The sequence below is a fragment of the Callorhinus ursinus genome, unplaced genomic scaffold (genome assembly GCF_003265705.2).
Source record: "Callorhinus ursinus isolate GAN/ISIS: 27379988/994484 unplaced genomic scaffold, GSC_fseal_2.0 scaffold12, whole genome shotgun sequence".
Taxonomy (NCBI): Eukaryota; Metazoa; Chordata; class Mammalia; order Carnivora; family Otariidae; genus Callorhinus; species Callorhinus ursinus.
In genome coordinates, this window is record NW_027397074.1 from 28,643,137 (window position 1) to 28,671,135 (window position 27,999).

At 36.2% G+C, this 27,999-nt stretch overlaps 1 protein-coding gene across 6 annotated transcripts in view; it reads right to left on the reverse strand.

Moving 5' to 3' along the window:
• Positions 1-27,999, reverse strand: part of THSD7A (thrombospondin type 1 domain containing 7A) — a 446,918-nt gene that overhangs the window by 99,896 nt on the left and 319,023 nt on the right. For all 6 annotated transcript variants that reach the window (XM_073898881.1, XM_073898883.1, XM_073898884.1 and 3 more), the window contains 3 exons: positions 15,683-15,877; positions 6,172-6,406; positions 1,530-1,645 (listed from right to left, as the gene is read on the reverse strand). In XM_073898881.1, the coding sequence (XP_073754982.1) occupies positions 1,530-1,645; positions 6,172-6,406; positions 15,683-15,877 (546 nt within the window). The remainder of the gene's footprint in view (positions 1-1,529; positions 1,646-6,171; positions 6,407-15,682; positions 15,878-27,999) is intronic.

Genomic DNA, 27,999 nt, shown 5'->3' on the forward strand with positions numbered 1-27,999 from the left:
TTTTTTATTGTAGTGATGAATAACTAACATTTACCACAGAAATATTGACTGATAAAGTACAATTCTGTTGCTGATTATGACCAAGCCAAATGATATGTTATTTAGTTTTTAAGAAAATAAGAGAGGAAAATGGAAAAATTGTCAGTGACACTGCTTTATGACTAAGTTTAATGCCATTAACATTGTTTTGAAAATATTAATGTTTAAAACTTTTTGCACCAAAACCTAATGTTTAGATGTCTTAAAAGACCTTTAAAATCAAAATTTTATATCCTTGCTCACTTTATGGTTTAATTTTATTTGATGTTTCAAAGGTACCTAAAATTTTTTAGAAAGCATAAAAAGGAACTCATGTTTTAACTGTATAAAATGATAATCACACTGTAAAAACACTCCATTAAATTTATGATCTCATATAATATCTTAAGGATTTAAATAATTTTTGGCAATTTAAAATAGTTGTTAATCTAGAAGTTGATTCTTCTTCTTCTTTTTTTTAAATGATTTCACTTGTTTAGAGAGAAAGAGTAAACGGTGGAAAGGACAGAGGGAGCGAGAATCTCAAGCAGGCTCTGCACTGAGTGTGGAACATGGACACGGGGCTGATCTCATGACCCTGAGATCATGACCTGAGCCAAAATCAAGAGTCAGATGCTTAACCAACTGGGCCACCCCGGCCCCCCTAGAAGTTGATTCTTAATTGAATCTCTTTAGTAAGAGTCCAGAAGCATAAATAAAATAAAAGCATAAAAGAAATTTAAGAAAAACTGTCTGTATTTGCTGGGAGAGAAAAAAAAAAAAAAAAAAAAAAAAAAAAGAGACAGTATCACCCGTGACACTGAGAGAAAATTTGCTCAGGTATTGCATAAGTCACCTGGAGGATACTGATATCTTTCTCAGCAGCAATAAGAAAGGACCCCATCCTGGAGGGCAAAGAATTATCAAAGTGTCTGCCATGATATTAAAGAGTCTTTGTAAGTAATAAAAGCAACACCAAACCAAACTGGGAACAAATCCTCATCCTGCAAATGCCTCATGGCACCTAAGTGCTGGAAGAGGTACAATCCAGCCATTTTTCTCTTTCCTTTATTCCCAACCTTGGGGGCTGCATAATTGAATCTATGGTGCATCTGGGCCCATGGCTATCTGTTTCTTGCCAGTAAGAGGGCTGGAAGCCATGAGTACTGATAAGATTGCTGTACATTCTTTTTGAAATACACAGGGATACTATACATTCTTTTAGAATTAATGTTAAAGGAAATCTTATTAATATAATAAAGCCTAGGATCCATTCATTTTGATCTACATCATACAGTCTTAAATCAGTTTTTGGCTTAAAACTCATTTGTTTGGTTCTTTAAAGCTGTGCTATTTTCTAGAAGGAAACTAGAATTTTATGGCATGCACGACAAACCAGGATTACCCAGCCCCATGTAAGAATCACAAACATGCTCAGCCAGAAGAACTTGCAGGTCCTGCCTGGTGAGTGTTTTCTAGGTGAGTGGCCTTCAGCACTCTGTAGCTCATACCTTCTTTACATGAGGAGGGGCATGATGTCCAGTCACTATATGGTGTCACAATACAGTCCTTCCTACAAGGAAGCAGACAGGGCCTCACTGTTTCAGGTCGAAGGCTTTCAGGACACCTAGAAAATGCAAAGGGAAATTATTTTGCCTCTTTGGTAACCTAAAAACCCAGGTAACTTAGTATCTTTAAATCTTTCATTACTAAAATTGCTAAACAGTCACCAACCTGTATTATTTAACTTCCTATTTGTTTTTGCTAAGAATTTTACAACTAAATTAATTCTTCCAAACTAGACCTCAATAAAGCTTCTCAAGGCAGGATGTGTAAATTTAATAATAGTAATTGTGCTACTAGAACAAAATGTAATAATTATACCTTATCCCCTTATAAAAATCTCTCCATTAATACATACATATTTTCTAACTTGCTCTATAAGAAATTTGTGGAAATTCAAATTACTAATTTAAGGACAAATTCTGCATCTTCGTATAAGTAAATCGGCTTATTGTTGATTATAAGTTTCCAGGTTATCCTACACTTTTTACAAAATATGTGTGTGGCATAAAATAAATTTATAATGGAGGACATCCAATACACAGTACATGCTCAAACAGGATGATATTTATAGCTATATATTTCATAATAACAAAATAATAGAAGTATATAGAGCATTATGATAAGCAGTTTTTTGCTTTACTCATGGTTTCATTTAGTGTCTCTATTCTTATTTTTTCTTCCATGTTGTCCCCAGCTTCAAATTATCCCAATTATGGGATTTTAAGTATATTTATAAATTAAAATATTTTGGGGACAAAAAGAGTAAATATAAATAAAACAAAAATACTCAACCAGTAATTCAAAGAAAAATAAAATACTCTGTTTTTGACAAATTATAGTAAAATTAATTAAATTATTTTCAAAAATACAGCAAACGTCTATTATTTATTAGGAACACAAGAGAAAGATAATGAGAAAACACTGAAATGTCTTTATACAAGAGTTTTCACTTTTTAAAAGATAACTACAGGAAGCTGATGTAAGAGTTTTAAGTATACTGTCTTGTTGATTGTATACTTAAGTGATTTTTAAGTTTCCTAATTCTTCCCTGTATCTTCAAGATCTGATCCTACTATTGCTAGTGGTCAAATACTGACCACTAGCATTAACACTAGAAGAGGATGTATATTAAGGACAACAAAACATAATAGCATAATTCATATAACTAAAAGTAACTTATTGTTCTGCTTCCTAAGGAGTTCTCTTTTGAGGTCATATAAATCTCTGACAAGGAAGCTAAGAGGCAGTGAAGAAATAAACCAAACCACTAGTATTATTAGTTGCTGGAATAACTTGGCAAATTAGTGAAAAATGGGATTTAAAAATACTCCCCACGGGAGAAGCCAAATTTTCTGTAGGTCAGGATAAATTGTCTTTTAACAAGTAAGTTAATCAGGTTTTCACAATTGAACTATGAGTGAAAAAAAAAATCAACATCATTAATCTTTCCATAATTTCTTTATAACACTTTGCTGACACTTCACTTCTTATATAACTTGTATTACACTTATTTATCTACGTTTCCATCTCATACATAAATATTACGTTCTATTCAATTATACAGATACATGCTTTCCTCTCTCTGTATCACTGGAGTTTATTTGGAAGTGGATTTGAAAAATATATTGGACTCAAGATTTCAAAAAGAAATAATCACCCTGGTTTATGTTTTTTTTAAAGAATAGTTACTATTCTATTAAAGATTTTAATTAATTAATTAATTTATTTGACAGAGAAAGAGAGAGAGAGAGAGACAGCAAGAGAGGGAATACAAGCAGGGGGGAGTGGGAGAGGGAGAAGCAGGCTTCCCGCTGAGCAGGGAGCCTGATGCGGGTCTGGATCCCAAGACCTGAGCCGAAATCAGACGCTCAATGACTGAGCCACCCAGGCAACCCTCCCTGGTTTATGTTGAGGATAACCTTGGATTTTCCTAATTGCTAGGACAACAAAGAAATTTAGATGTGAGTCACAGAAGTTATGAATTGTTACAACTGAAATTATAAATAACTGGAATTATAATTTAACCTGTATTTTCAGCCTGGAAACATTGTATGGCAAACCTCACATATAATACTGTTAATTCTTTTGGAATTATGGAATTATTGATTAGTTATTATTATTGGAGGTACTCCTTTTCAATGAAGCAATTTTACAACTTTAATAATGGGAGAGCATTCATAGCAAGCTCTTCAAATTTTAGTCCTTTATAAATCAATGGAATTTACAATGTTATCATTGACAACCTCCAAAATTCTGTTTTAGTTTAGAAATATCCACAGCAAGATAGTTGGCTAGCTGTGGAGAACAAAATTACTAACAACAAAGCCGTTAAATGAACACACAAAGATAAATTATACAGCCTAGATTACATCCAATAAAATGAATTCAGACTTCCTTTGGTGAAGAAATTGGTTCAGTCAACATGCTTCTTTTCTCCTTTGTACTGTTTGTGTTTAGTGTTCGTGGTTTAAATCAAGGAATTGATTTCCCCCCAAATCTTATTCAAGGTCAAATTAAACAGATGTGATAGGAGTTGAAGTTTGTTACTCAGAGGATAGATAAGATCAATAACATTGATTTTACCATTGCACAGTAATCTGTTTTATTAAGAGGAGTTTAAAACAATGTTTCTATTTGCATTTTTGTTTCAAATGCCTAGCACTGAAAAGCATTCACTGAATTTAACCTAGCTTTTAGGGATAAGGGCAGTAACAACACCTTCTTCTGGTTTCACAATATTTGCTTAATTTTTCAGAACTTTAATGGCAAAGTAAATCCATTTAATTTGACAAATCTATACACGTATCCAGGTCACTGAATAAAGGCTGTAAGGGCAAAGAAAATTTTTAATGGATTATTGTGGTGGCTTGACATAGGGCTTCAGGATACCCTTCCTATTGAATGATTTAATGACATTAATCCATCAGACTCTTTCACACATAGGTTTATACACACGTATACCTATTGCTTAGCAAGAACAGTCTGTAACTTGGATAAGAGGAAAATACCAACAGCGGTATTTGTAGGTGATAACTGAGGATCAGGAACAGACCGAGCTCACTTGTAACAGCTCAGCATAATAACCCTCAATCCTGTGCCAGGTTGGTCAGGTTATAACCCTCTGCAGGGAATATTTCTACCTTCATGCTTGTCCCAGCAAGACCCAGAATGTACCAGGACTTGGCACTTCAGCCCCCTGCTGTTATTGCCAGGGAATTTTAATACACTGCACATTAACTTCCTGTGTTACATTGTTTACAACTTTAGCATTATTTCTATTAAAATAGTGGTTTGGGGCTACCTATTAAGGATGTGGAATAGTTTCTCAATTTATTCAAGTCTTCTGGCATATATTTTCTAATGTTTCAGAATTTCAAACTATATAATCAAATGAAGTATGGGAAAAATATCCTTAATGTCTGGAACCCTGGCCACATAAAAACAACTCCTAATGGGATTATTATTTAACCCCTGAACATTTCCATACATCAGGTACATTATTATCATTTCCCTGAAACACTAGGAAGGATCTCAAACTTTTAAGAGAAAATAATACTCTCCCAGATTTATTGAGTGCTTATATTATTTTTTTTATTAAATCCTTTCAATAATCTTTGAAAACTAAGGCCAGAATCGGTTCAGGAGCATGCTTAAGGTCACACATAATACTGAAGCACCTGGCCTAGTATTTGGAAATTACGAGGCCGTTTTTATACCAATGCAAAACTGACTGGTTTGACTTTCCATGTTTCACATGGCTAAGAAGATTTGAATTCTAAAAGATTTATGCTGTCTATATCTCAAAAGATAAAAGGGTTTTTTCCCCCTTAAAGGAATACGTTTTTGGAGTTGATTTATTAATTTTCTCAAAGAATTGATTAGCTCAGTTATGCCCTGCCATGTTTTCATTTATATTTCTCACAGGGCACATATAATATGCCAACTCTCCGGTTCTTTCGTCCTCCCCTCTAGCAAATCATTTGCCTTGTTATTACACTATTTGTAACCACAGTGAGAAACTGATGGCTTTTCTACTTATCATAACACTCATCCTATCCCAAGGCTCTCTCTTGGAAGCAAATGGCTTATTCATGTAACCATTAAAAGATGTAATAAGTTTGGCCTCAGTATTTTTGATATAGTATTTTCTAGGGGAAATGAAAGGCAGATTATAGAAGGCTAGAGTCCAACTAAACTCGATTGGCAGACTCGATAGCCTACGGGTACATAGGAGGTCATGGATGACCAGCACTGCTAGGACTTCATCTACTGTCATTATTGATCAGCCAGGCCCAGAGCAAGCATTCCTTTCACAGCCCCACTAGCTTAATAAAAGGAGGGAGTGCTACTGTAAAACTGAAAGTGGGTACCACATAAGTATTTCTACAGAATTTACAGATCCCAGGTACAAGACTCTGACACTGTTACAACTTTATCAGCGGCTGACATTCAAAACAAACAAATCTTACTCTTGAGGACAGGTGTGACAAACATCAAAATGCTTCATTTCATGAAGCAAGTGAAGCCTGAGCCAATCCCCTGCATGGCTGACCACAGGATTTACTGTTCTCATTCTAAAGCCCTTACTTTTTGGGTCCTACTTGGCCCACATTGACCCGCACACAGATGACTTTTCTTGTCTGCATGCCAACAGAGCAAGAGGCCTCCCCATTCCAAGTTGTGGTTGTGTTGAAGGATGATACTGAAGTGTCCTCGATGCACTGGCCCCAGGGACCAGTTTGCCAGTGGTACACAGTACAGGGATGCTCATTACAGCTGCGCACCTCTTGCAAAGCACTGCTATTTGGACATTGAGCGCCACCTGTAAAAATGGACAACGTAAGAGGGTTAGATATGGTGCCAGCAGGAAACTTACCATTCTTTCCTCTTTGGAATTAACAATAACAATGATACCTGCCATGTGGTAGCACATACCGTGTGACCAGCACACTGCTAGGAAGGCAAATTACATATTTATCTTATATCATTTGGCACCCTCCAGCTTAAAATTTAAGCTAAGTAGTATACATATTTGTTTTGGGGGACTATGGAGGACCTCAAAGACAGAGGCCATTATCCTCCAAAGAAGCAGAAAATGAGGTAAAAAGGAACCTAGGGATTGCTGACTAATGGGAACATGGGGATTGAGATTCTGTGGATGGAGAAAACCCAGGGTGTTTTCAAATGTTATCCCCCAAACTGAAAATCTTAAATACATGGTTTGAAGTAAGGCGTATTTTAATGTGTTAGGCTTTAGGGTGATTAGAAACAGGGGTTTAAAATCAACTGATGCTGTCTGATCTTCCACAGTGCTACTGGAAAAGCCATGTAGTAATAATAGTACCATGTTTCTTCCAATCTAGGATGTCACTGGCCATAAGATATATTATCATTTTGTGTGTCAAAGAAAGAGGAATGGCTACAAGTTAAAGTGTGATACATTGCTTCCTTATCAATCCTAATTTTTACTGTATGCTTACTGAAATAGATTTGTAGGATTTACTTACATGGTTTTAAAAAATCTATCACGCAATTGTACACATTAAAAGGGAAGACATTCCTAAATCTCCTTTACATTCAGAGTCTGAATCTTCTGAGCCACTTTTTAACCCACACTCATCAAAGTTTGCCCTCCTATACAGAGTCATCCCTCTGGTATCAAAAGTGTTGATGATGCAGGATTTTTTTTTTTTTTTTTTTAATGCTCCCTATCGTCTCTGGGGCTTTCTTCCAGGATACTGGTACCCATGTCTAAGTTTTGATGCTGGTGGATTCTTAATTGCACCAGAAGATGTCAACAAAAGACTTCAGCAAGCAGCTGAGGACTGTTTCTTACTGTTTTTGTTTATTTTTGGCAGAAATATCATGGAATCACTATTGCCACCAGGAACAGGTACTAGCAATGACAGCGAAGTTATCATTGCTGTCTGGCTACCGTGGCTTTAAGACGCATCCATTTTAAGATGCAATAACTAGAGATGATAAAAGGTAAAAAGGGACACATCTTTTAATCAATAGAATATGGTGTGAAGTTGTCATTATGGAACCATTTTTTATGTGCTAGCTCTTATAAGTACTTTGTAGGGGGGACCTCCTTTTACCCCCAAACTGCCTTACAAGTTAAAAATGATAAAGTGGATGAGCCAATACAACTTAGATGATGTAATGGTAATAGCTCAGAATTTATGGAGCCCAGTTTCTTACCACTATGCTATTTATAATGCCAATTAAAAAAATACAAAGCTTTATACTGTTTAAAACTGAGTAGGAGAAATTTATAGTTTATTTTATTGATAATTTAATCTATTTGAATTTATGTAGCTTTTGGATTTAATCTATTTGAACCTAGTAGCCTTTTGAATCTAAGAACAGAAAACACTTGGTTGTTGGGGCACCTGAGTGCCTGTCAGTTGGGTGGCTGATTCTTGATTCTGGCTCAGGTCATGATCTTGGGGTCCCTGATCTTGGAGCCCCGAGTCAGCCTCCGTGCTCATCAGGGAGTCTACCTGAGGGTTCTTTCTCTCTCCCTCTGCCCCTCCCTCTACTTTCTCTCAAATAAATAAATAAAATCTAAAAGAAAAAAAGAAAATACCTGGTTGTTAAATAAGAAAAGGTGATTCAATAGCTAGTGATCCTCACATGGGAGATGGACCCAAGATTTGAGATATGGGTAAAAGTCATAAACAAAACCATACCCTGAGATGCTCTTCATTTATCACTTCACTTATGATTAAGTACATCTCTCTAATTCAGCAAATAAATTGGTAGGCAGTGTCTGTGAGAATTTAACTGCAATTCAGAATCATTTATACAGTGTTGAACATGGGATCAACATCAGAATAACCTGCATTAAGCAGCATTTCATTAAAGTCCCCTGCTTCATGATGGTGAAAACATCTGTCACAGATGATAGCCTGCCTTCCATCACACAGCTCAGTGACCCTGGCAGCCTCTGAAAAGTTTAGGATTTGACTAGGAATGGATTCTAAAACATACTAATTGGATCGGGGAGAAGTAAATGAGCACTCTCATAACCCATTCCCTGAGGCTCTAGATTCATCCAATCTTATCTCTAAGACAAACACCTAATTACAGACATTAAATATATACATTTTATGTAACCCTTTTAACCATACCTTTATATTTAATAGTATAATTATTGGTCTTTTATGAAAAAAGCATTTATTTACCTCATTTTCACTGTGGGCGTATGTATACTGTTTAAAATGTGATTCTAAAACCTTTGAATTGTTTTTGACATTGGAATTGACTCGCTGGTTTTGGAAGATCTGATAGGAGAAAAACTTCTACAACATCAGCGTAACGTGTCAAGGAACAGCAAGATGGCTGTTAAGTTTACAGACATAAAGGCTATTTATTTTCTTGCCCCAATCCTCATTAAAACCACATCAGCAGTTTTGGTCTGATGTCAAGATACTCGTACAGATAAGCCCCAGTGTGGTCTTAATTATAACAACGATATGGCAATTTCGAAAGCATGGCTTGGGGGAATCAGTCACTGCAGCATTGGCCTGTTGTTTTGGGAATAATTTTACGGTAGAAAAATTGATAGATATAATATTGAATTTATTTATTATTTATGGGAAGATCTAATTCCAGACATGTGAGAATATTTCCATAGTACTGGGGAAATTATAAAATGTCACCTATGACAAAATTAGTGATAAGTGGTATTTTAAAAAAATCCTCAGACACATAAAAATATATGCTTCATACTAATGTGACTATATAGGCTTTCTATCATTCCGTCAAGTGGAAAGACTTTATAATACTTCGATGAAATTCTACTGTATAAATAAATGTCCCTGCTTATATAAAAATACCAACTATTATATGTGAAACTTCTCTTATAAAAATGAAAAAGTGACTTTTCCTCCCCACATCCAGCCTATAAAAGCTGTGTTAACATACATTTGAACAGAGCTATGGTGTTTCTGGTTCCGGCATTGAAGTCCTTATAATTTAAATGGCAGATTGAAAAGATAAAAGAACCTTTTTCAAAACATTAATTGGATACATATATATTGAGTTCTATTGTATGCAATGTTTATGTCCAATACTTCAAGAGACAGATACCCACAGGGGTTAGAAATAGTTTTTGCTGTTCTCAAGGATCTTCTAAGGCAGTGAGGAAAAGTAGTAGGGTGGGCAAGCATACAAATGGGTATAATTTTAGGCGGAATACAGTAATCACATTAAAACAGGTAGCATAATTGAGATTCAAAAGTGTAAGTTTCCATGAGTTTTGGGGCGACTGAAAAATGCCTCAGCAGGAGGCACTGAGGTGAGTTTCGAAGGAGTAGGATTTTGAAAGCAGCATTCTGGGAAGAGAGAGAAAAAGCGAACATTTTACTTAAGCAGAGGAACAAATAAAAGCTAAGGCATGCAGGCAGGTCTGATGTTGGGAACTAGCACTATTGATGCAGTCCACTGGAGTACCAAGTTCACACAGAGAAGTAACAGGCAATAAGGATAAGAAAGTGGACAGGGCTCATGCTAAGGAGCGGCTATTAGCGTACTATGAATTACAGCTTTAAAATGCTTGTAACTTTGCCTGCTTATTGCAGCCTGGATCCCTTTGACAGCAGGCCACCCCTGGGCGAAAAGCACACAGGCAATGGCACGATTTCGGGGAACTGAAGGGAAGACTGTTAGCCGCAGAGAACCTCAGAAGATTGTGGTTGTGGTTATGCAGGGACAGACTGAAACAGAACTCCTTTCTCAAAGTCAAGAATGGGAGGATAGGAAGTGACAGCACTTTTACCTGGAAGGCAGAATCCCATGCGTATATACATAGATAGTGAATTCTGGATTCTTCAAATTCATCTAGGAATTAAAGTGCTCCTCGGCTCTAAGGATTAAAACCCTTTAGCTGTGAAAACCCAAAGTTAAGATACCAATATTCCTCTCCTCAATGTTTTATACTTTAAAATATAATTTTTGAAGACTGCTAATTATTTGAGGAAAAATTGGCATAATTCTATTTCAGTTTGCATCTATTTCTGTATTTATAAAGCAGGTGTAAAGATGCACTAACATTTGGCTGAATGAAGTTATAATATCAGAACATTTTGAACTTTCAAAAAAAATCCTCTCATTTCTTGCTCTGTAAGGATAATTAACTATGTAATGAAATTGTTATTATACTCAGTGGAAACATTTTGAAAATCATTTTTTCTTTTTAAACATGGTTTCAAAAAATTCAGAAGGCTTTAAATCTAACACCAACTTTTAAATTTCTTATTCAAATTCAACATACTACTTTTTATATTAAATTTATGCCAGGCTGAAGTGTTAAAAGATTGCTTCCTTTCAGATCTTCCCAATTTTTTTTTTTTTTTCAGGGCGAATAACATCTGCACCTTTATCCCCACACTGGGTGGTTAGGCCTGAGACACTAATGAATCATTCTATAAAACCCAAAAGAAACAAGGAGCAAGTGCAAGTCCAGGGAATAGGTCAAGGTCACACAGAAAGGTCACTGTTATGAAAATGCTCCTGGTCATACACTTCAGCCACCTCTTTGCAGCCAGCAAACCAGCACGCACTGAGGGCCTGGGTGGTCTTGTGAGTCTCAGAGGCTATGGAAAACTCCAGAAAAATCTTGACATGAACTCTGCATCCTCCTCCTCGAATAATTTTAAAGTAGCTTTTGGGACCCACGCTACAGTTTACCCAAAACAAGGAAGATTTTTACCTCGAGGTATCACACAATGTCAAAAAGTGAAATACCAATATTATTTAACTACACACACACACACACACACACACACACACGCATTTTCTTTTTTTAAGTTGAAAAGAAATTTTTTTTAAAGATTTTATTTATTTATTTGAGAGAGAGAGAATGAGAGATAGAGAGCACGAGAGGGAAGAGGGTCAGATGGAGAAGCAGACTCCCCGCCGAGCAGGGAGCCTGATGTGGGACTCGATTCCGAGACTCCAGGATCATGACCTGAACCGAAGGCAGTCGCTTAACCAACTGAGCCACCCAGGCGCCCGAAAAGAAATATTTTTACTTTCTTCAGTATATTAACTATCTCTAGTTGCTACCGTTTGTATTTGCTTTCCAAATGACATTTGGATAAGAATCATTTTGTGATAATTTTTGTGTATTGCTAATCATAGGTTATAAAATGTTCCTCAAGACTGCATGAAAAGCAATTATATTCAAATTGTTTTTATTAATTTTTTATGTTTTAATTTTGAACCAAGCTCAAAATTACAAGAAAACTGAAATATTATCAATATTTTCCTCCCTGGATCATTTGGACAAAGTTGTTGAAATGATGCCCCACCACCCTAAATACTTAAGTGTTTATTTCCTATAGTCAAGGGCATTTTCCTACACATAAACACATTCAATATTCAAGATCAGGAAATTAGGAAACAAACAATGATACATTATTACCATCTAATCCTCATACCTATTCAAATTTTCCAACTGTTCCAAAATAACCTTTTTATAGTGAAAGACTCTAGTTCAGAATCAGGTGTTACATTTAAATATCATGTTTTGGTAATCTCCTTCAGTCTGGAATAGTTCCTCAATCTTTCCTTAATTTTCATGATTAAGTGCTCCTTGGCTCTTTGTGATATTAAAGACCAGTTATTATTTTTCAATGTTTTTCAATTAGGATGTTTCCTCATGATTACATTCTACAATATGCATCTTTGACAGGGATGTCACAGACTTGATGCCAATTTATCATTGCATCACACCAGGAACACATAATTTTTATTTGCTCCATTACCAGCAATTTAAATTTTGATCCTTGGATTAAGATGGTGTCTAACTTCTCCATGAGAGAGATACTCGAGACTAAATAAAACGCTCTTGGTTAGATGTTCAATTAATACATCTATTTATATCAAATATGGATCCATGGTTTCCTATTTTATGTAATGGGTTATAATCTGTCATTAATATTATTTTGGCATTTTTATTGTGGGCTCTGATAACCCACTCTGAACCACTGAAGCCCCCCTACCTGCTGAGACAGATCCTCAACTGCTTGACTCCACCTAATGACTTTTTAGATAAAATTGTTCAGGAGCAGAGAGCAAGAGCCTAGAGAGAAAGGGAAAGGAAGGAAAGGGAAAGGAAGAGAAAGAACTATAGCATGGGGAACAGGATGTGTTATCTGTATCCTATCATTCGTGTAGTAGGAACAAAGAAATAATCGATAAAAGTCATAACATTTCAACAGTGGAGAAGCTTGGTTTATCTCCTGAATTGGGGGCATAGAGAATAGTCCTTTACCATATATCTATGGATATAGACAGAGGCAGATGGAGACACGCACATGGCAGACACACATACCATAAGAAGACTAAGTAAATCAGGGGTAAGACCAGGAGCTGGCACTCCTCTTTCTCCAGCACACCAGGATTATATTTTCCCCACCCCATGCCATGACTGAAGTCAGGTTCAACTTCAAGGCATGACTGTATGATTTGCTTTGCCAATGAAATGTCAGTAGAAAGGACATTAAGTCACTTCTGTATGGAAGAGCTTAATGCTGAGGCTTTGAAGTCAGCAGACAGACCCTCCAACTACCTTCTTCCACTGGCACTGGGGGGTAGGTCTTCGTACGGAGGGGCATGATGAGACATTTTGTGGAGAGCAGACTGCCTTGGAAAGTTACCCAACACCATGGCAAAATTCCCATAAGGAAGGAGTAATTTTTCTTTTAAGATTTTGAGCTTCTGAGCTGTTTGTTACTACAAAACAACTTGATCTGCTCTTATTAATACAAGAGGTTATATAATCTTCAGTATAATGTTCAACAGTGAAGTTATGACTGAGATAAATAAAAGTTAATCTTTTATTATGTGAAGCAGCATTGATTTTGTAAGTCCAGATTAATACTTTGCATGTGAATTTATAACTTATTTCACCAGAAAACTGTATGTCTAAACACTCAACATGTAATTTTAATAATGTGACCTTTTCCCTTAAGGTTATCACAGTAATTTCGTAATTTAGAAAATTTAGAACACATTCGACACATACAAAACATTAATTCTTGGGGAAAAATAGAAAGACCTACTTTTGTGTAGAATTATAAAGTGTTATCTAATTAGCAGGGAAGTAAATTTTAAAACTTCCTGCAAACAAAGTTTTTAATTTTAAAAATAGCTCAAAATTAGGAGACTTGTTTTGTGAAAGATAAAATGTTCCAGTGTCCAGCGAATAATAGGTACTAAATAGTGTTTGAAGGGCAGATTCCTCTTTAAATATCTCATATAATTATACCAGTTTTTGTAACTGTTATTAACAGAGACAAGCAGCATCGGATTCTCCACTGACAGCTTCCTGTATGGTTTCCCTTCAAAATTATGTTTTGAATTCATGCCTTTATGATTTACTATATAAACATCTATAATTTTCCAGCACGGCCTGCTTATGATGCAGCTACTAGACTTAATTAAAAATTATTGAAGACTCACCCTTTTAAACTAAGTGGATGATACATATCAAAGAGCAATCATAAATTTCTGCCTTTAAAGCATTTCATGACCTTTCAGAGTGAAGCATCATGTCTATAGAAATAATGATCTGGTAAGTTCTGCAAGCATGGCAAAATCTCTGCCATGTGACTCACAGGGCGAAAAGTCACTCATTACTAGTCACACAGCAAGTGTCTACAGAGTATAATAGATTTATAGGAAGCAGGGTGACCACAGATCTAATTTTAATGAAGTCCAAGACATAATCTGAGCTGATAGTTTGAAGTCTGAATATAATCCATACAAGGTTAGAGTGATTGTTTGACAAGACGAGGAATGTAACTTTCTAAAAGGTTCTATTTTCTTTTTATTTGGTTCTAGGATATACTTTTTGGGGGGTAGCAAATGGTTAAATTTATATTCAGGTGACCGGAAAAAGGTTTCTGGACACTTTAAAGAAAATTCTAAATTTTCCTATAGGTTGACTGTGTCAAGTATGCTAAATTTTTCTCTCACGTCTTAAGACCAAAGGGGTTACATTTTTGCATAGCTATTATATTCACAGATAGCAAGATTGACCAAATAAAAACGCTATCAGGTTTCTATCACTAAAATGTTTCATAAATAGAAAAATAAAACTGGCGGCTTAAAAACTCCTCCACAATGTCTTATTGGGGGATATACACAAAGAAACACATGCATTTTACAAATATAAATCATTATTTATTAGCGCTATATGTGAATGAGAAGTCATTCAGCTTGATAATGTTTAAATAATATACACCTACACTCTTGAGACAGAACATGCCTTAATGTGATAGAACTTGATGACTTCTCTGTTTTTCTTACTCCTGTGTTATTCTCAAGAATGACAAGATTAAGTATGACATCATATCACCAAGTCACACAGAGGCCAAATTAGCATTTGGATGTAAGCTTGAGAGATAATTACCAAGAGCCTTATATTTCTCCACAATAAAGCTTACACAAGTGAGGTATGAATATATGGCAAAGCATGCTTTATTCCCCCACTAGGATGAGCAGCATACTTGGAAAATGAACACAACCTACATATGAGACTTCTGGATCTCAGAGCCTATGTTCAGAAACACGAATGGCAGAAAATCCATGTAATTTTCAGTCAAGTAATAATCATGCTGGTGTTGCTTTAAAAACAAAACAAAACACTTTTATTATTGAACATATATGCCTATTTATGAGAATGCAGAATGTGATTTCAAAGGGAAAAATTGACTACTGCAATAGTGAAAAAATAATCACACCTGACATCTGGAATTTTGGGAGTCATTTACATATTGTTTCACAGGTTTAGCATTCAAACTGGAAAACAATTCTTAGGAGAGAGGAAAGGCAAAGTAAGTTTACTTTTAAAAGTGTTTCCTCTTTTATTAAAGATCTATTTTCAAGATTAATTTGGGGGAAGAAAAGTTGCTCCATAGGTCAACAGATACTAAATTTCCTTGGATTGCTGGGATTCTGGAAGTAGATTTTTTGTACAGCATCACCTTAACCACAGAAGACCAGAAAAAAAAAAAAAAGAAAAAAGCATGCCAACTTCTGAAAGCAATCTAAATCCCCTTCTGAAGCTGGTGACCAACCTTACCTTCCTCACCGGCATAGGCCAGAATGGACCGTGCCCGTATCTGTTTCCCTTCTGTGGTTTTCCCTGAGCAGGTGTGTGAGCAGGAGGACCATGCAGACCACATGCTGAGCACACAGTCCTTTGGGCACGGAGCATAACAGGCAACAGGAATGGGGAAGATGGCATCTCTGCACAGCTGTCTGTCAACTTCTTCTCCTGGGGAAGACATCATCACGAACAATCCATCATTTTTAAATAAATGTAAAATGAGCAACTGTAAACAGATGGGCACCAAAATACATTAGGTTATTTTGTTCTTAGTTAAAAATAAAGCTAAAACAAAGCCCACTACAGCCAGATGTTAAAAGAACACGAGGAATAAATATAAATCCTTAAGTGAAGCTTCTTTTATTATCAGAAGCTTAGGTGTGTAGATCAAGCACCGTGCTGGAAGTATTTTTTACTACAGATAGTTGCCCAGTTAGTGACTTTTATATTTATAATATTAACCTTGCAATAAGGAGCATCAATGAATTATGTTCCCCTTTTTATTGCATTATTGGAGATGCATCATTTACGTCATCTTTTACAAATAACACCTCTATCTATAGCATGCACCGTATGTTTTCATGAACCAACTCAGGTATCTCTGCAAACTCTGTCTCCCAGAGAATTTATTTTTGTATGACTGGCAACCTTTTTTCTTTCACAAACAATTACTCTGTTAGTTGGAAATAGCCAAGATATGTAAACGATAGGCTAACAATATAAAACTACTGTTTAAGGGGTCCCACTGGGAGAGGGGGAGAAAAATGACAAGGTAATAAGCAAATGGCAGAAGATGGTATCACTCCAGTGCTTAAAACTCTTCTGTAGTTTCCTGTTGCTCTTAGGATAAAGATAAGAGTTCTTAAACGTTTACAAGACCTCAAATGACTTGGCTCTGGTTTCTCTTCCCAGCTTCATCTCACTCCACTCCCTCCCTTGCCCGGAGAGCTCTAGAAATTGGCATTCCTTGAGTATTTGTTGAATGAATACGATGAGATTATACAAAAGGCCAATGAGCAAAAAAATGTCTTTGTGGTTAATGAATGCCAAAGATAACTAAAAGGATTACAAATAAATGACCAAAATAGAATATGAAATGAACTCTATGGTTTCGCTGGTTAATGTATGGTGCCAATGATGTCAGTATAACCGAGCAACACAGTACACACACAAGCAAAAGTTGATCTACTATTTTGCCACAAAACATGACCATAATTCTGCAAAAATGTATCACGGATGTGTGCCTTGGGCCGTTACACTTCCAGGTGAGAAAGAGTGACTAATTATGCTACTCTTCATTGCTATTAGAAAAACAGCTCAGAGATGTTTTTCACTGACGGAAGGCTAGGAGCATCATGTTAATGTCTTTTATTCATATATTTGAAAAACAAGACAGAAAATCAGAAATCAATTGGAAATGCTCTAACAGGTTAATAGCTACTAGTTTGCAGGGCCTTAAATCATTAGACACACTCGGAAGTCAAGTGGAACATTAATAAGCCTCCAGTTTGCAAGGCTTTAAATGATTAGATTTGCTCTCTAGTCAGTAAGACTCCCCGAAATGACAATGGACTCATCATTATATCATTCAATCTTTAGTTATTGTGATCTGTGGGATCACTTTAATTCTGCTTTTATTGGCTTTAGGGTTGGGCTTACAACCCAGTAAAACAATATGAAGATAGATTGTAGAAGGTAGAGTACAAAAATCATTATAGCACAAGTATTTAATATTTTACAATTTACATAATAATGATGACTCCTTTTCCTACCAAACTTTTTTCTGAGTGCAAGAGGGGACTTGCATATGTCTTATTTTCTTCATTGCTACTTTTAATGTTCTATCTACTCTCTTTCACTTTCGTTTCTAATATCCTGTGAAAAGTAAGGTAAGTTTGGGGCTATAGCCTATAATCAACCAGGAATTACAGTTTTATTTCTTCTCACAGTTACTTAATCATTTCTACTCAGAAAAATTTAACTCATTCTGCAGCAAATGAAAGTGTGCTACATGGGTGCTATTATAAAATTATTTTTCAGAGCACAAGTGGCATATTTCTCTTTCTTGTAGTGTAAAGTTAAGGGATGTACAATTTCAACCTTTCTTGCTTTAGGAGTTATTATTTTTTTTTCAACCTGTGTCCCATACCTTATGTTAGCTCTTTTCATTCGTCTTGTTCTGCTTAGCCAGGTGTATTTTCCTGTAGACACATTCCTTCTAGCGTACATCTTAATCCTCTGTGGAGCTATTAAAACCCACCTTGGATCCAACCTCTAACTTCCCTTAGATTTCAGCCCTTACTGCACTCCTCCCAACTTTGCCAGGTAAGCCCCTGCCCCTGATTGCTTCTGATTGCTCATCATTGTCTTGCATCCAAATAATGGCATTATGTTCTAGCCAGGATGCTTTTTTCCCCTTTTCTCCTACAGACTGAGCTCATCACTGCCTCAGGGACTTGGCATTCTCTCTTCATTTTTGTTTAAAAATTTCAGATCTCATGACAGACTACTTTTAAATATTCAGGTTTCAGTTCAATTGTCTCCTTCCTAGAGGAGGCTTAATTGACCATACACAATCTCACAGTAACTGCATTTTATTTTCATTATAGCTTTAATCACCACTGGAAACTATTTTAATGAACTGTTCACAAGTTTACCTTCTAACCCTACCACTAGATTAAAAACCCAATGCGGGCATGATCTTTATCTCTCTTATTATTTTATATTTAAAGCCTAAAACAGTGCCTGGTACATAATACAGGCACTAAATAATGAATACAGACACTAAATCATCTTTTGCTAAATGAACAGATGAATTGATTAATTTTAATCTGTTGTATCAGAAACAGAATGCTGGATTAGACAAATATGTATTTAAGTACAGTATTTCTTAAATTGCCATGCACTCAAGTGCTCTAGGACTTTGTTAATGTGTATTCAGGGGGCAGGCAGCATATGCACCCCCTGGAGTTTGCTAGAAATACAGTCTCTCAGACCTCATCCACTAAATCATTATTTGCATTTTATAAAGATCCCCAGGTGATCTATGTGCACATAAAAATCTGAGAAACATTGCTCTAGAATTTTTCTGCCTTTCTTCTCTTGTGTTTTGAATAGGACCAGACTGCTTCTTGAATGAGTAGCTACAGATTCATCTGGATTTCATACCTAACATCAGTCGTTTCTCTGTGGGACTTCCCTCTAGACTTCTTTTTAATACAGGGTATACTTAAATGAAAACATTCAATGAGTAGTTACTGATTGCCCATCTTTTGTCAAGCACTGGGCTATGAATATTGCATACATCATCTCAGCTAATTGTCACCACAACATTTTTTTTTGAGGTATAATTGACATATAACATTATATTAGTTTCAGGTATACAATGTAAGGCTTTGATATTTGTATATATTGTAAAATAATCATGAGTCTAATTAACATCTGTCTCCATATACACTTATAATTTTTTTAAGTGATAAAGACTTTTAAAATCTACTCTTAGCAACGTTCAAATATGCATTACAGAATTATCAACTAGAGTCACCATGCTCTACATTACATCCCCATGACTCATTTATTTTATAACTGGAAGTTTGTACCTTTCACAACAACCTTCTGACATGGGTACTAACATCTAATTTTTACTTTAAAGGAAACTGAAGCACAACAAGTTTACTGTCTCAAAGAGCAGAAGTTTAACTAAAGAAGGAGAGATTTGAACTGAGTTTTAACCAATTCCCAATCTACTTTTAACTGGCATGGTGGTAGGGAAAACTCCAGATGCCAAGGGAGTTAATAATGGATGAGACTTTGTCTACAAAGAAGTCCAGAAACTGGCACTCCTAGTTATTTCTCAGACACAGCAAAGCATAGTGGTGGCCATATACTGTCTCAAATAAAAAGAGTATGCATGTTGACATGTCCAAGGTTACATATTTTTGCTTATAGCCACTGAAAAAAATGGCAATGGATCTATGAAAATATGAAATTGTTTAGATCTCTGACTTTGCTTTCAATGGGTGCTTTAATCAACTCAAGTCATTGACCACTAACTGGAACCCTTAGGCAGTGTGCTCTTTTAAGCTAAATGTCCAGGAGCACTCCAGGCACAAGTCATCAGGGAAACATTAGGGGAGAAAGAAAAGCTGGGTTTATGGCTATCACAGGTAATTCCATAATTTGTGATTTTCAACCATTTCCTATGAGTGCAACTTCTATCTTATTTTTAATATAAAAAGTGACCCTGGAAATAAAGTCTTTACCTAAAAGTGCTTTAGAAAATAATTTCATCCGTCTTCTTCACATTAAAACTTGTTTTTGATTGATAAACACTATTTTAATTAGATGAGAACTGTTTTGCATGCCATTATTTCAGAGAATGTATGGTAGTAAATTAAACATGTACATATCCAAATATCAGGTTAATTTATAGTCTTTCCATATCAAGGAATGAAAATTTTGCTGCTGAGCATTTGGAAATTCCATTTTTCCATATCTATTATCCACTGTTAGGACATTTTCAACTATCATATGTCCCCTATTATAGAACCTTTTGAGACTTAGATTATCCCTATGTGCATCCAAATAAATCTGGGCAGATAAATCTGATTATCATTATTTTGAATGATGTGGTTCTACAGCTCATTTAGGTACAGACCAATCTAACCTGTTTTTCTTTCTTTAGTCTTTCTGAGGACAATTTCTTAGCTTGATCCTGAACATGATGTCATAAGCGTTTAGAATCTGCACACTTGCCATTGTATATTAAATACACTATATTTTTTTGGCATACGTGTTCCAACATAAAATTTTCAAAGGACTGCTTTATATTTATATGACTTGTATTTTCCCCCCATAAAGCTCTAGGCCTCTTAAACAAACCTACAAAAATGTACATTTTACATGAAACATGTAACACAGAAAGAAATGAATGAACCATTGTCTACATATTACAACTTCTGTCTTACTGTGAAGCCTTAACTAAAGCATATCTGGCTTAAACTTGTTTGTGATACCCTATATAAAAGGTTGAGCAATAAAATGAAAATGCTTGGGTTTATTTATTTTTATGAACTCAAAACAAGATTTGAATGTTTAGGTTGGTGTCTTCCAATCTCTGTCTTCATAAATAAACTTTTAAAAATACATTAATAATTCATCATTTAATCAATTTAAACATGCATTTTGACATCTTTAAAGTAACCCCCCTATTTCCCCTTGTTTGGTCTATTCCGTGAACTTCACCAAACTCTTTCATGAACTCTTCCAAAATATCTCCTTTCACTCTACTGTGTTTCCTATTATCAGGAAAAGAGAATTGAACATCTGTTTGAAGTAATTACACTAAAAATTCATGACAATTTCCATAAAAATAAAACAAAATGAGAAATGAGATCAGAGGATAGACTTCTTTTTTCTTGGTAAAAGTATATGCTGAAAGTTTATTGCATTCATTGTACTGGAGCTTAAGTGTAATATAAAAGATAAATCTTGGTTTATGAAGGTTTTTATAGTTTCAAGGTTTTTATAGCTTAGGAGAGGAGCAAAGAACACAACATTAATACAGTAAAATATAATTAATTGTATTTTAATGTCAGGGATATACATGCTTAGCCCTATTCCCTAAATGTTCCTTGCATTCTTCTTTTTTTTTTAAAGATTTTATTTATTTATTTGACAGAGAGAGACACAGCAAGAGAGGGAACACAAGCAGAGGGAGTCGGAGAGGGAGAAGCAGGCTTCCCAGGGAGCAGGGAGCCGGATGCGGGGCTCGATCCCAGGACCCTGGGATCATGACCTGAGCCGAAGGCAGACACTTAACAACTGAGCCACCCAGGCGCCCCCCCTTGCATTGTTCTAATTTCTTTTTAATCATAGAAATGTGCAGATTGCTGTGGGTGATTTTTAACAGTCACAGTAGTACTATGTGCTATGTACCTCCAGAAGGCATCGAAGAATTGAAGTGCATCAGTGTAATGGAATTGAGAGGGGAGTAAACAGAAAGGAGAAATTAAAGCAGAGAGAAACCAGATATAGAGCCAAGATTTTTAAAAAGCACACTATTTAGAAAACCTCTAGTATTATATTTTTGGGACAGATTTCCCTTGCCAGACCTAAACAAACTCTATAGCAATCCTGAGAACTATTATTGAGTTGTTGAGGTCTTTTGTATTCTTCAGAAATTGTCTTAAAATTTTATATTTACTCTCATAGCAGAAGTCACTTATATATTTACTTATTTATTGATAACCAATATAAATTCAAAAAAGAATTGAGATGGGAAAAGAATCAAGTCTCATATTTGCCTGGATCTTTCCAGAGAGCATTTTTGTATAACCATTCTATCTGAACTTTATAACAACTGTAAGATATAGAAGTCTGGAATCACTCTCAGCTTACTGAAGTAAAAGCCCCATGAACTGAGTCTTATAACTCTTTCTTCCCTCCTCTTTTTGAAGAGAAGCTTCATATCTCTTCTTAAATGGGAAGTTTCCCAATAAGTTTTAATCCCTGCACTCCCTCAGCTATGACATCCAGGCAGTGAATCTGATTTATTCAATGTATTATCTCCTGACCCCATGTTTTCTTCCAGGCCATTGTGCCCATTTCTCCCATTTCCTGCTATCTCCCATTTCTCCTGCAGCCCTCATCCACCCTGACCCCCAAAGTGTGTTCCTAAAGTGCAAATATAAGCATCACAGGGTCCTTAATACCTACTAGCTGAGGGCTGGATTCTTCACTAGAATATAGGAAATCCTCATCGTCTGTCATTGCCCATGGTCTCCCCACATTCTCTCCACAGAAAGCCATTTGCCTCTCTATGAACTGAAATGCTGCTTTCTTACTCCTTGCCATTTGGTGTACACTATTCTCCATGTCTGGTTGCCCCACCCTCTTGCTAAGCACTGTTTAGGACTACGTTTTCTTCTTCTGTGAACCTTCTCTGATTTTCAAATTCCCCAGTTGGAGCTGTGCTCTACATTCTCTGTTCCCACAACACTGCAGACGTATCACTTTAAAGACTTTTGATAATTGTCTGTTGACCCACTCACCTTTATCTCCATTAGCCTATGAAAACCCTCTGGCCAGAGATTTTGACTCATTCAATTATCTTTATAGCTGACGTCCTTGGTTCAGTTACTGTCAGAACTTAAGAATTTTGCAGTAAATATTTGTTGGATGAGGAAAAAAATTGCATTAGAAATCCCAGGACATGCCTTGCTTTTCTGAAAAGGCCCCTTGTGTTTATATATTTCCAACTGTTCGTTTACTAGAACCTGGTTGAGATGGCCTTAACATTACCCTTAGCTTGACTGAACTTGACAGGTATCTTCCTGTCTTTAGGCCCCTGACCTCCCCTTTCTTAAAGCATTAAAAAAAAAAAACTTAAAACTGTAAATTCTTTTTCTGTCCCTTTGAAATTTATGTAAATTTCTCCTAGTCTCTTCTCAGTCTTACAACCCAGGAAATATCTTTCTCAAGGAGTTGGGAACAATTTCTTTGACATGGAAACATCAAAGGAGATAGGGCCCTGATACCTCAGTCTCTGTAGGATGGTAGGTCTCCAAATTCTTCAACTAGTAGCACATAGCCTAATCACTGAGAAAAATATTTGCAAACTCAGGAGTAACTCAATGTGCTCAACACATCACACTGATCAACCTCTCCCCTAATGTCCTTTATTGCTTTCTCACTAATTCACCCAATACTTAAAAAACATTCCTGTCTTTTGTTTCCATGAAGTTAATTTAAGTTTCTATTGTAATGGTCTAGAATAAAGTCTTCATATTATAATCATTTTCAGGATTTTTCTGCTTTTTCATCATCTTCTTCAAAACCTTTCCATTCCCAGTAAGTGTTGCTCTTACGTTCCCACTTTGTTTTCTTCCCTGACACCTTTGTTGTGTTACCTCAAGTCTCTGTGTTTTCACTCCTTCGTGGTCCTGAGAAACAAATTGGGTAACCCTGAGGTAAAAAAAAAAGATGCTTTTCTCTCCTCAGCAACCTCTATCTTCCAACTCCATGTCCTAATGTGGTCAGTAATGCAACCTTCAATTTCATTTTTGAGATGAAGCCCATTCTAACAAAGTATGGTAACTAACATGATTTGTTATAATTAAATAATGAAGATTGAGGGTTGAACCCAACCATAACTCTGCATTTTTATGCTTCACTGAATTTAAGGTACTCCTAGTTTAAACTGCACATGTAGGCAAACAACTCTCTAATCACTACATCCATGACTTCCTTTCCTAAAAACTTAGGTTGAAGATTTCACTTGGGGCTGGGCAGAAAAAAAGGGCATGTTTATACTCTGCAAAGTCTGACATCAAGGCCCATGACTTGCATCCCTATTTAATGTCAAGTATCATAGCACCTTTTTTTTTTTTTTTTTTTTTTTTTAGAGAGGTAGGGCAGAGGAGGGAGAGGGGAGAGAGAATCCCAAGCAGGCTCCTTACTGGGTATGGAGCCTGACATGGGGCTTGATCTCACAACCCTGAGATCGTGACCTGAGCCAAAATCAAGAGTCTGATGCTTAACCAACTGAGCCACCCAGGCGCCCCATCATGGCACAGTTTTAGGCATGTTTTCTATCTGTGTAATATGTTATGCATATAACTGAAAGCACATGTGATTTGGAATAAAGATGTGAGACATAATTACTTAACTTCATTTAACTGAAAATAATACTTCATTTTTATGCCCTTTCCTATTATCTACTTGTTTGATCGCCTGAAAGTCCCAGACTACCTGGCTTTATTTTCAGTGACTAAAAAGTGAAGTGACTCATGTTTTTAAAAGCATTATGGAAAATCCAGAAAATTCAAATAATAACTTTATCCCAGGCATTATTTGAGATTAAACAAAGTTTTATTTGTCCTTTATTTGAAAATTATTTAGCGTTGTGTTATAAATACTTTTGGGACTCAATGAAATTTTTAATTAAAAGCTATACTACAGAATATTGAGCTTACATTGATAAGCAGAAGTACCAAGGCATGTGGCATCCTATAATCCTTCTTTAGTTCCCTTTCTCTGGATTAAATCATTTACTTTGACTCTGAAAAACTGTGAGTTAAACAGCTGCACCCAACTACTTTCAGTCAGCGTCTTCTAGACAAGAAGAAAAAAAGGCTGCTTCTGGAAGTGCTATGATGAGGTTACACTGAACTACATTACAGTACTAAATGAAAGTAATTATGCTTCTAAATGAAATAAATTATCTGATACGGTCATTTTGAAGAGTTATGAATACAATCAACAAAATAGTCACATTTATTATAATCTATTGGTTTAATTAATTTAACTTTATTTTTTTAAAAGATTTATTTATTTATTTTAGAGAGAGAGAAAGAGTGGGAGCAGGGCAGAAGGAAAGGGAGAGAAATCCTCAAGCATACTGCCCACTGAGCATAGCCAACATGGGGCTTGATTCCAGGATCCTGGGATCATGACCTGAACCGAAATCAAGAGTTGGCCGCACAGCCAACTGAGCCACCCAGACGCAATTAATTTAACTTTAAAAGCTTATGTAAATAGATAGTTCCACATCAAGTATTTCGATAGAATTCCATTTGCTCTATGATGAAATACAACTCCTGTTTTGATCTCTCCAGGCTCATCCTCCATCACACTAAGGCGTCTTGTGGGTTCTATTCCAGTCAGGTCCTCATGGAACCTTGCAGGACTTTCTCTGAACGAGGGCTCTTGGAAAGGCTTTCCCTTTAGTTTTATTCCCCCCCCTTGCCCAGGTCTTGGTTTCAGATATTTCTCTGAGAGAGTCTTACATTTCCAATCTGTCCTGCAAATTATCAGCCAAATAGTCTGCCAGCCACACTGCTGTGACTACATTATACCTCCAAATGACTCCCTGTAGCTCTCCAGATCAAGCATGGCTTTGTGTCCTTTGTGTTTTAAGATATTGCACCAACTGCCTTCATTTGACATACTTTATCTAACAAGTCCATTTACCGTGCTCTGGGGATATTTGCAGTAAGACCAGCCTCAGAAGACCTTATTGCCTAGAAAAGGATGACGGCACGTTTATCAACTTTTTAGGCCTAGGTTAAAAATCAATTTCAATTTGTAAATTTTCTCATTTAAATAATTTTTTACCACCTCTCTTTCTGCACGCCTACATTTTGGGATCTCTTATATACTCACCTAAACAAGAAGAAAGTATAGTCATTCTATAGGTAGTTATTTAAAGATCACAATATACAAGTAAGTCTACAGAGTAATGACAAAATTACGAATAAGGAAAACAATGTAAGTAGACATATATTTGGACTTTGGAATCTTGCCAGGAGCACATATGACTTAGAGATACTATGTTTATCTCATGAAAATATGCACCAATAATCATAGTGTAAAATTTTGGTTACCAATAGAGACTGTGGATTGATGGGATGATTAGACATGGCACAGTTGATAAAGGGACACATTGTGAAGGAAGTGAAATTTGAACAGAATTTTGAGGGAATGAAAGCTGAATTGGAAATGAGGAAGAAAAGCAGTAAAAATTGTAGGAGTTTGGTCTATGTGGGAAGGCTTTGAAGCAGAAACTAATTCAAAGAATTAATCATCACCATTAAACTTTTCCAAGATCTTCCACTCTGTTCTCTGATGACCCCATGTAGAAACACTGTAAATTTGGACCATAAAAAACAGGAGGCTGAGAGCTATAGGAGATTAAGTCACAATTTCCCCCTTTAATCTTCACGGTTGTAGTGGAATGTCTGCTAGCAAATCACAGGAAAATAATCTCAGGGAAAATGAAGTTTCAGTGATGGGGAAAGTGTTAGCCTATTAACTGGCCTGAAAGTTGTTTGCTTCCACATTGAAAGCCACAAACATGTTAGGAACTCCCATCTCATTCTACCAACAGTTAACATTTAGAAAAAGTTGCTCAGGGCTATCTCAGGGTTAATAATAATCACAACAGTTTATAATAAAAATGAAGGCCCCTGATAAAGAACACCATCAGTTCAACAGTTGAGATAGAAAGTCTCTATTAAAATCACATGAAAGCAAACCATGATTAATGAGTATCTGCAAAAAGAAAGCCTGAGAATTCTATAAGAGATTCACACTGTATTGATAAAGAAGGAGTTGGTTAGTCTGAGATGGGTCAAAGTGGTACCCAGGAACCAGGCAACATATGTCAAAATTAAAGGACAGTGAGAACAGGCACTGGGAAAAGACAGAAAAATTACCCTAGCTCAGTTTTCCAAATGTGGCAGAGGTTTTCTAAATATTAGGTGCCACCAGACAACTACTCAACTGTATCTACAAAGCAAGGTCTTAGAAATTTTCATTTAAAACCCTCCTACACTGTTGGTGGGAATGCAAGCTGGTGCAGCCACTCTGGAAAACAGTATGGAGGTTCCTCAAAAAGTTGAAAATCGAGCTACCCTATGACCCAGCAATTGCACTACTGGGTATTTATCCCAAAGATACAAATGTAGTGATCCGAAGGGGCACATGCACCCCAATGTTTATAGCAGCAATGTCTACAGTAGCCAAACTATGGAAAGAGCCCAGATGTCCATCGACAGATGAATGGATAAAGAAGATGTGGTATACACACACACACACACACACACACACACACACACACACACACAATAGAACATTATGCAGCCATCAAAAAAATTGAAATCTTGCCATTTGCAAAGACGTGGATGGAACTAGAGGGTATTATGCTAAGCGAAATAAGTCAATCAGAGAAAGACAAGTATCATATGATCTCACTGATATGAGGAATTTGAGAAACAAGACAGAGGATCATAGGGGAAGGGAGGGGGAAAATGAAACAAGATGAAACCAGAGAGGGAGACAAACCATAAGAGACTCTCAATCTCAGGAAACAAACTGAGGGTGGCTGGAGTGGAGGGCGGCGGGAGCGATAGGGTAGCTGGGTGATGGACATTGGGGAAGATATGTACTATAGTGAGCGCTGTGAATTGTGTAAGACTGATGAATCACAGACCTGTACCCCTGAAACAAATAATACATTATACATTAATAAAAAAATAAAAAAATAAAAATGATCCTTAAGCCGGGCAGTCCAAGACAGCAACGTAAGAAGATCCTGAACTGACTTTCTCCCACAGAAACCTTGAATCTACAGCTACATGTAGAAAAAATTCTTTCTGAAAATGACTTGAAAACTAGTTGAACAGATGCTTCACATCAAGCAAGAAAAGGGCCCCATCAAGGCAGGTAGGAGAGGTAGAGTCTCTTAAAAAAGATCTACCCCAGCACAGCAACCCACAATCAGGAGGGAT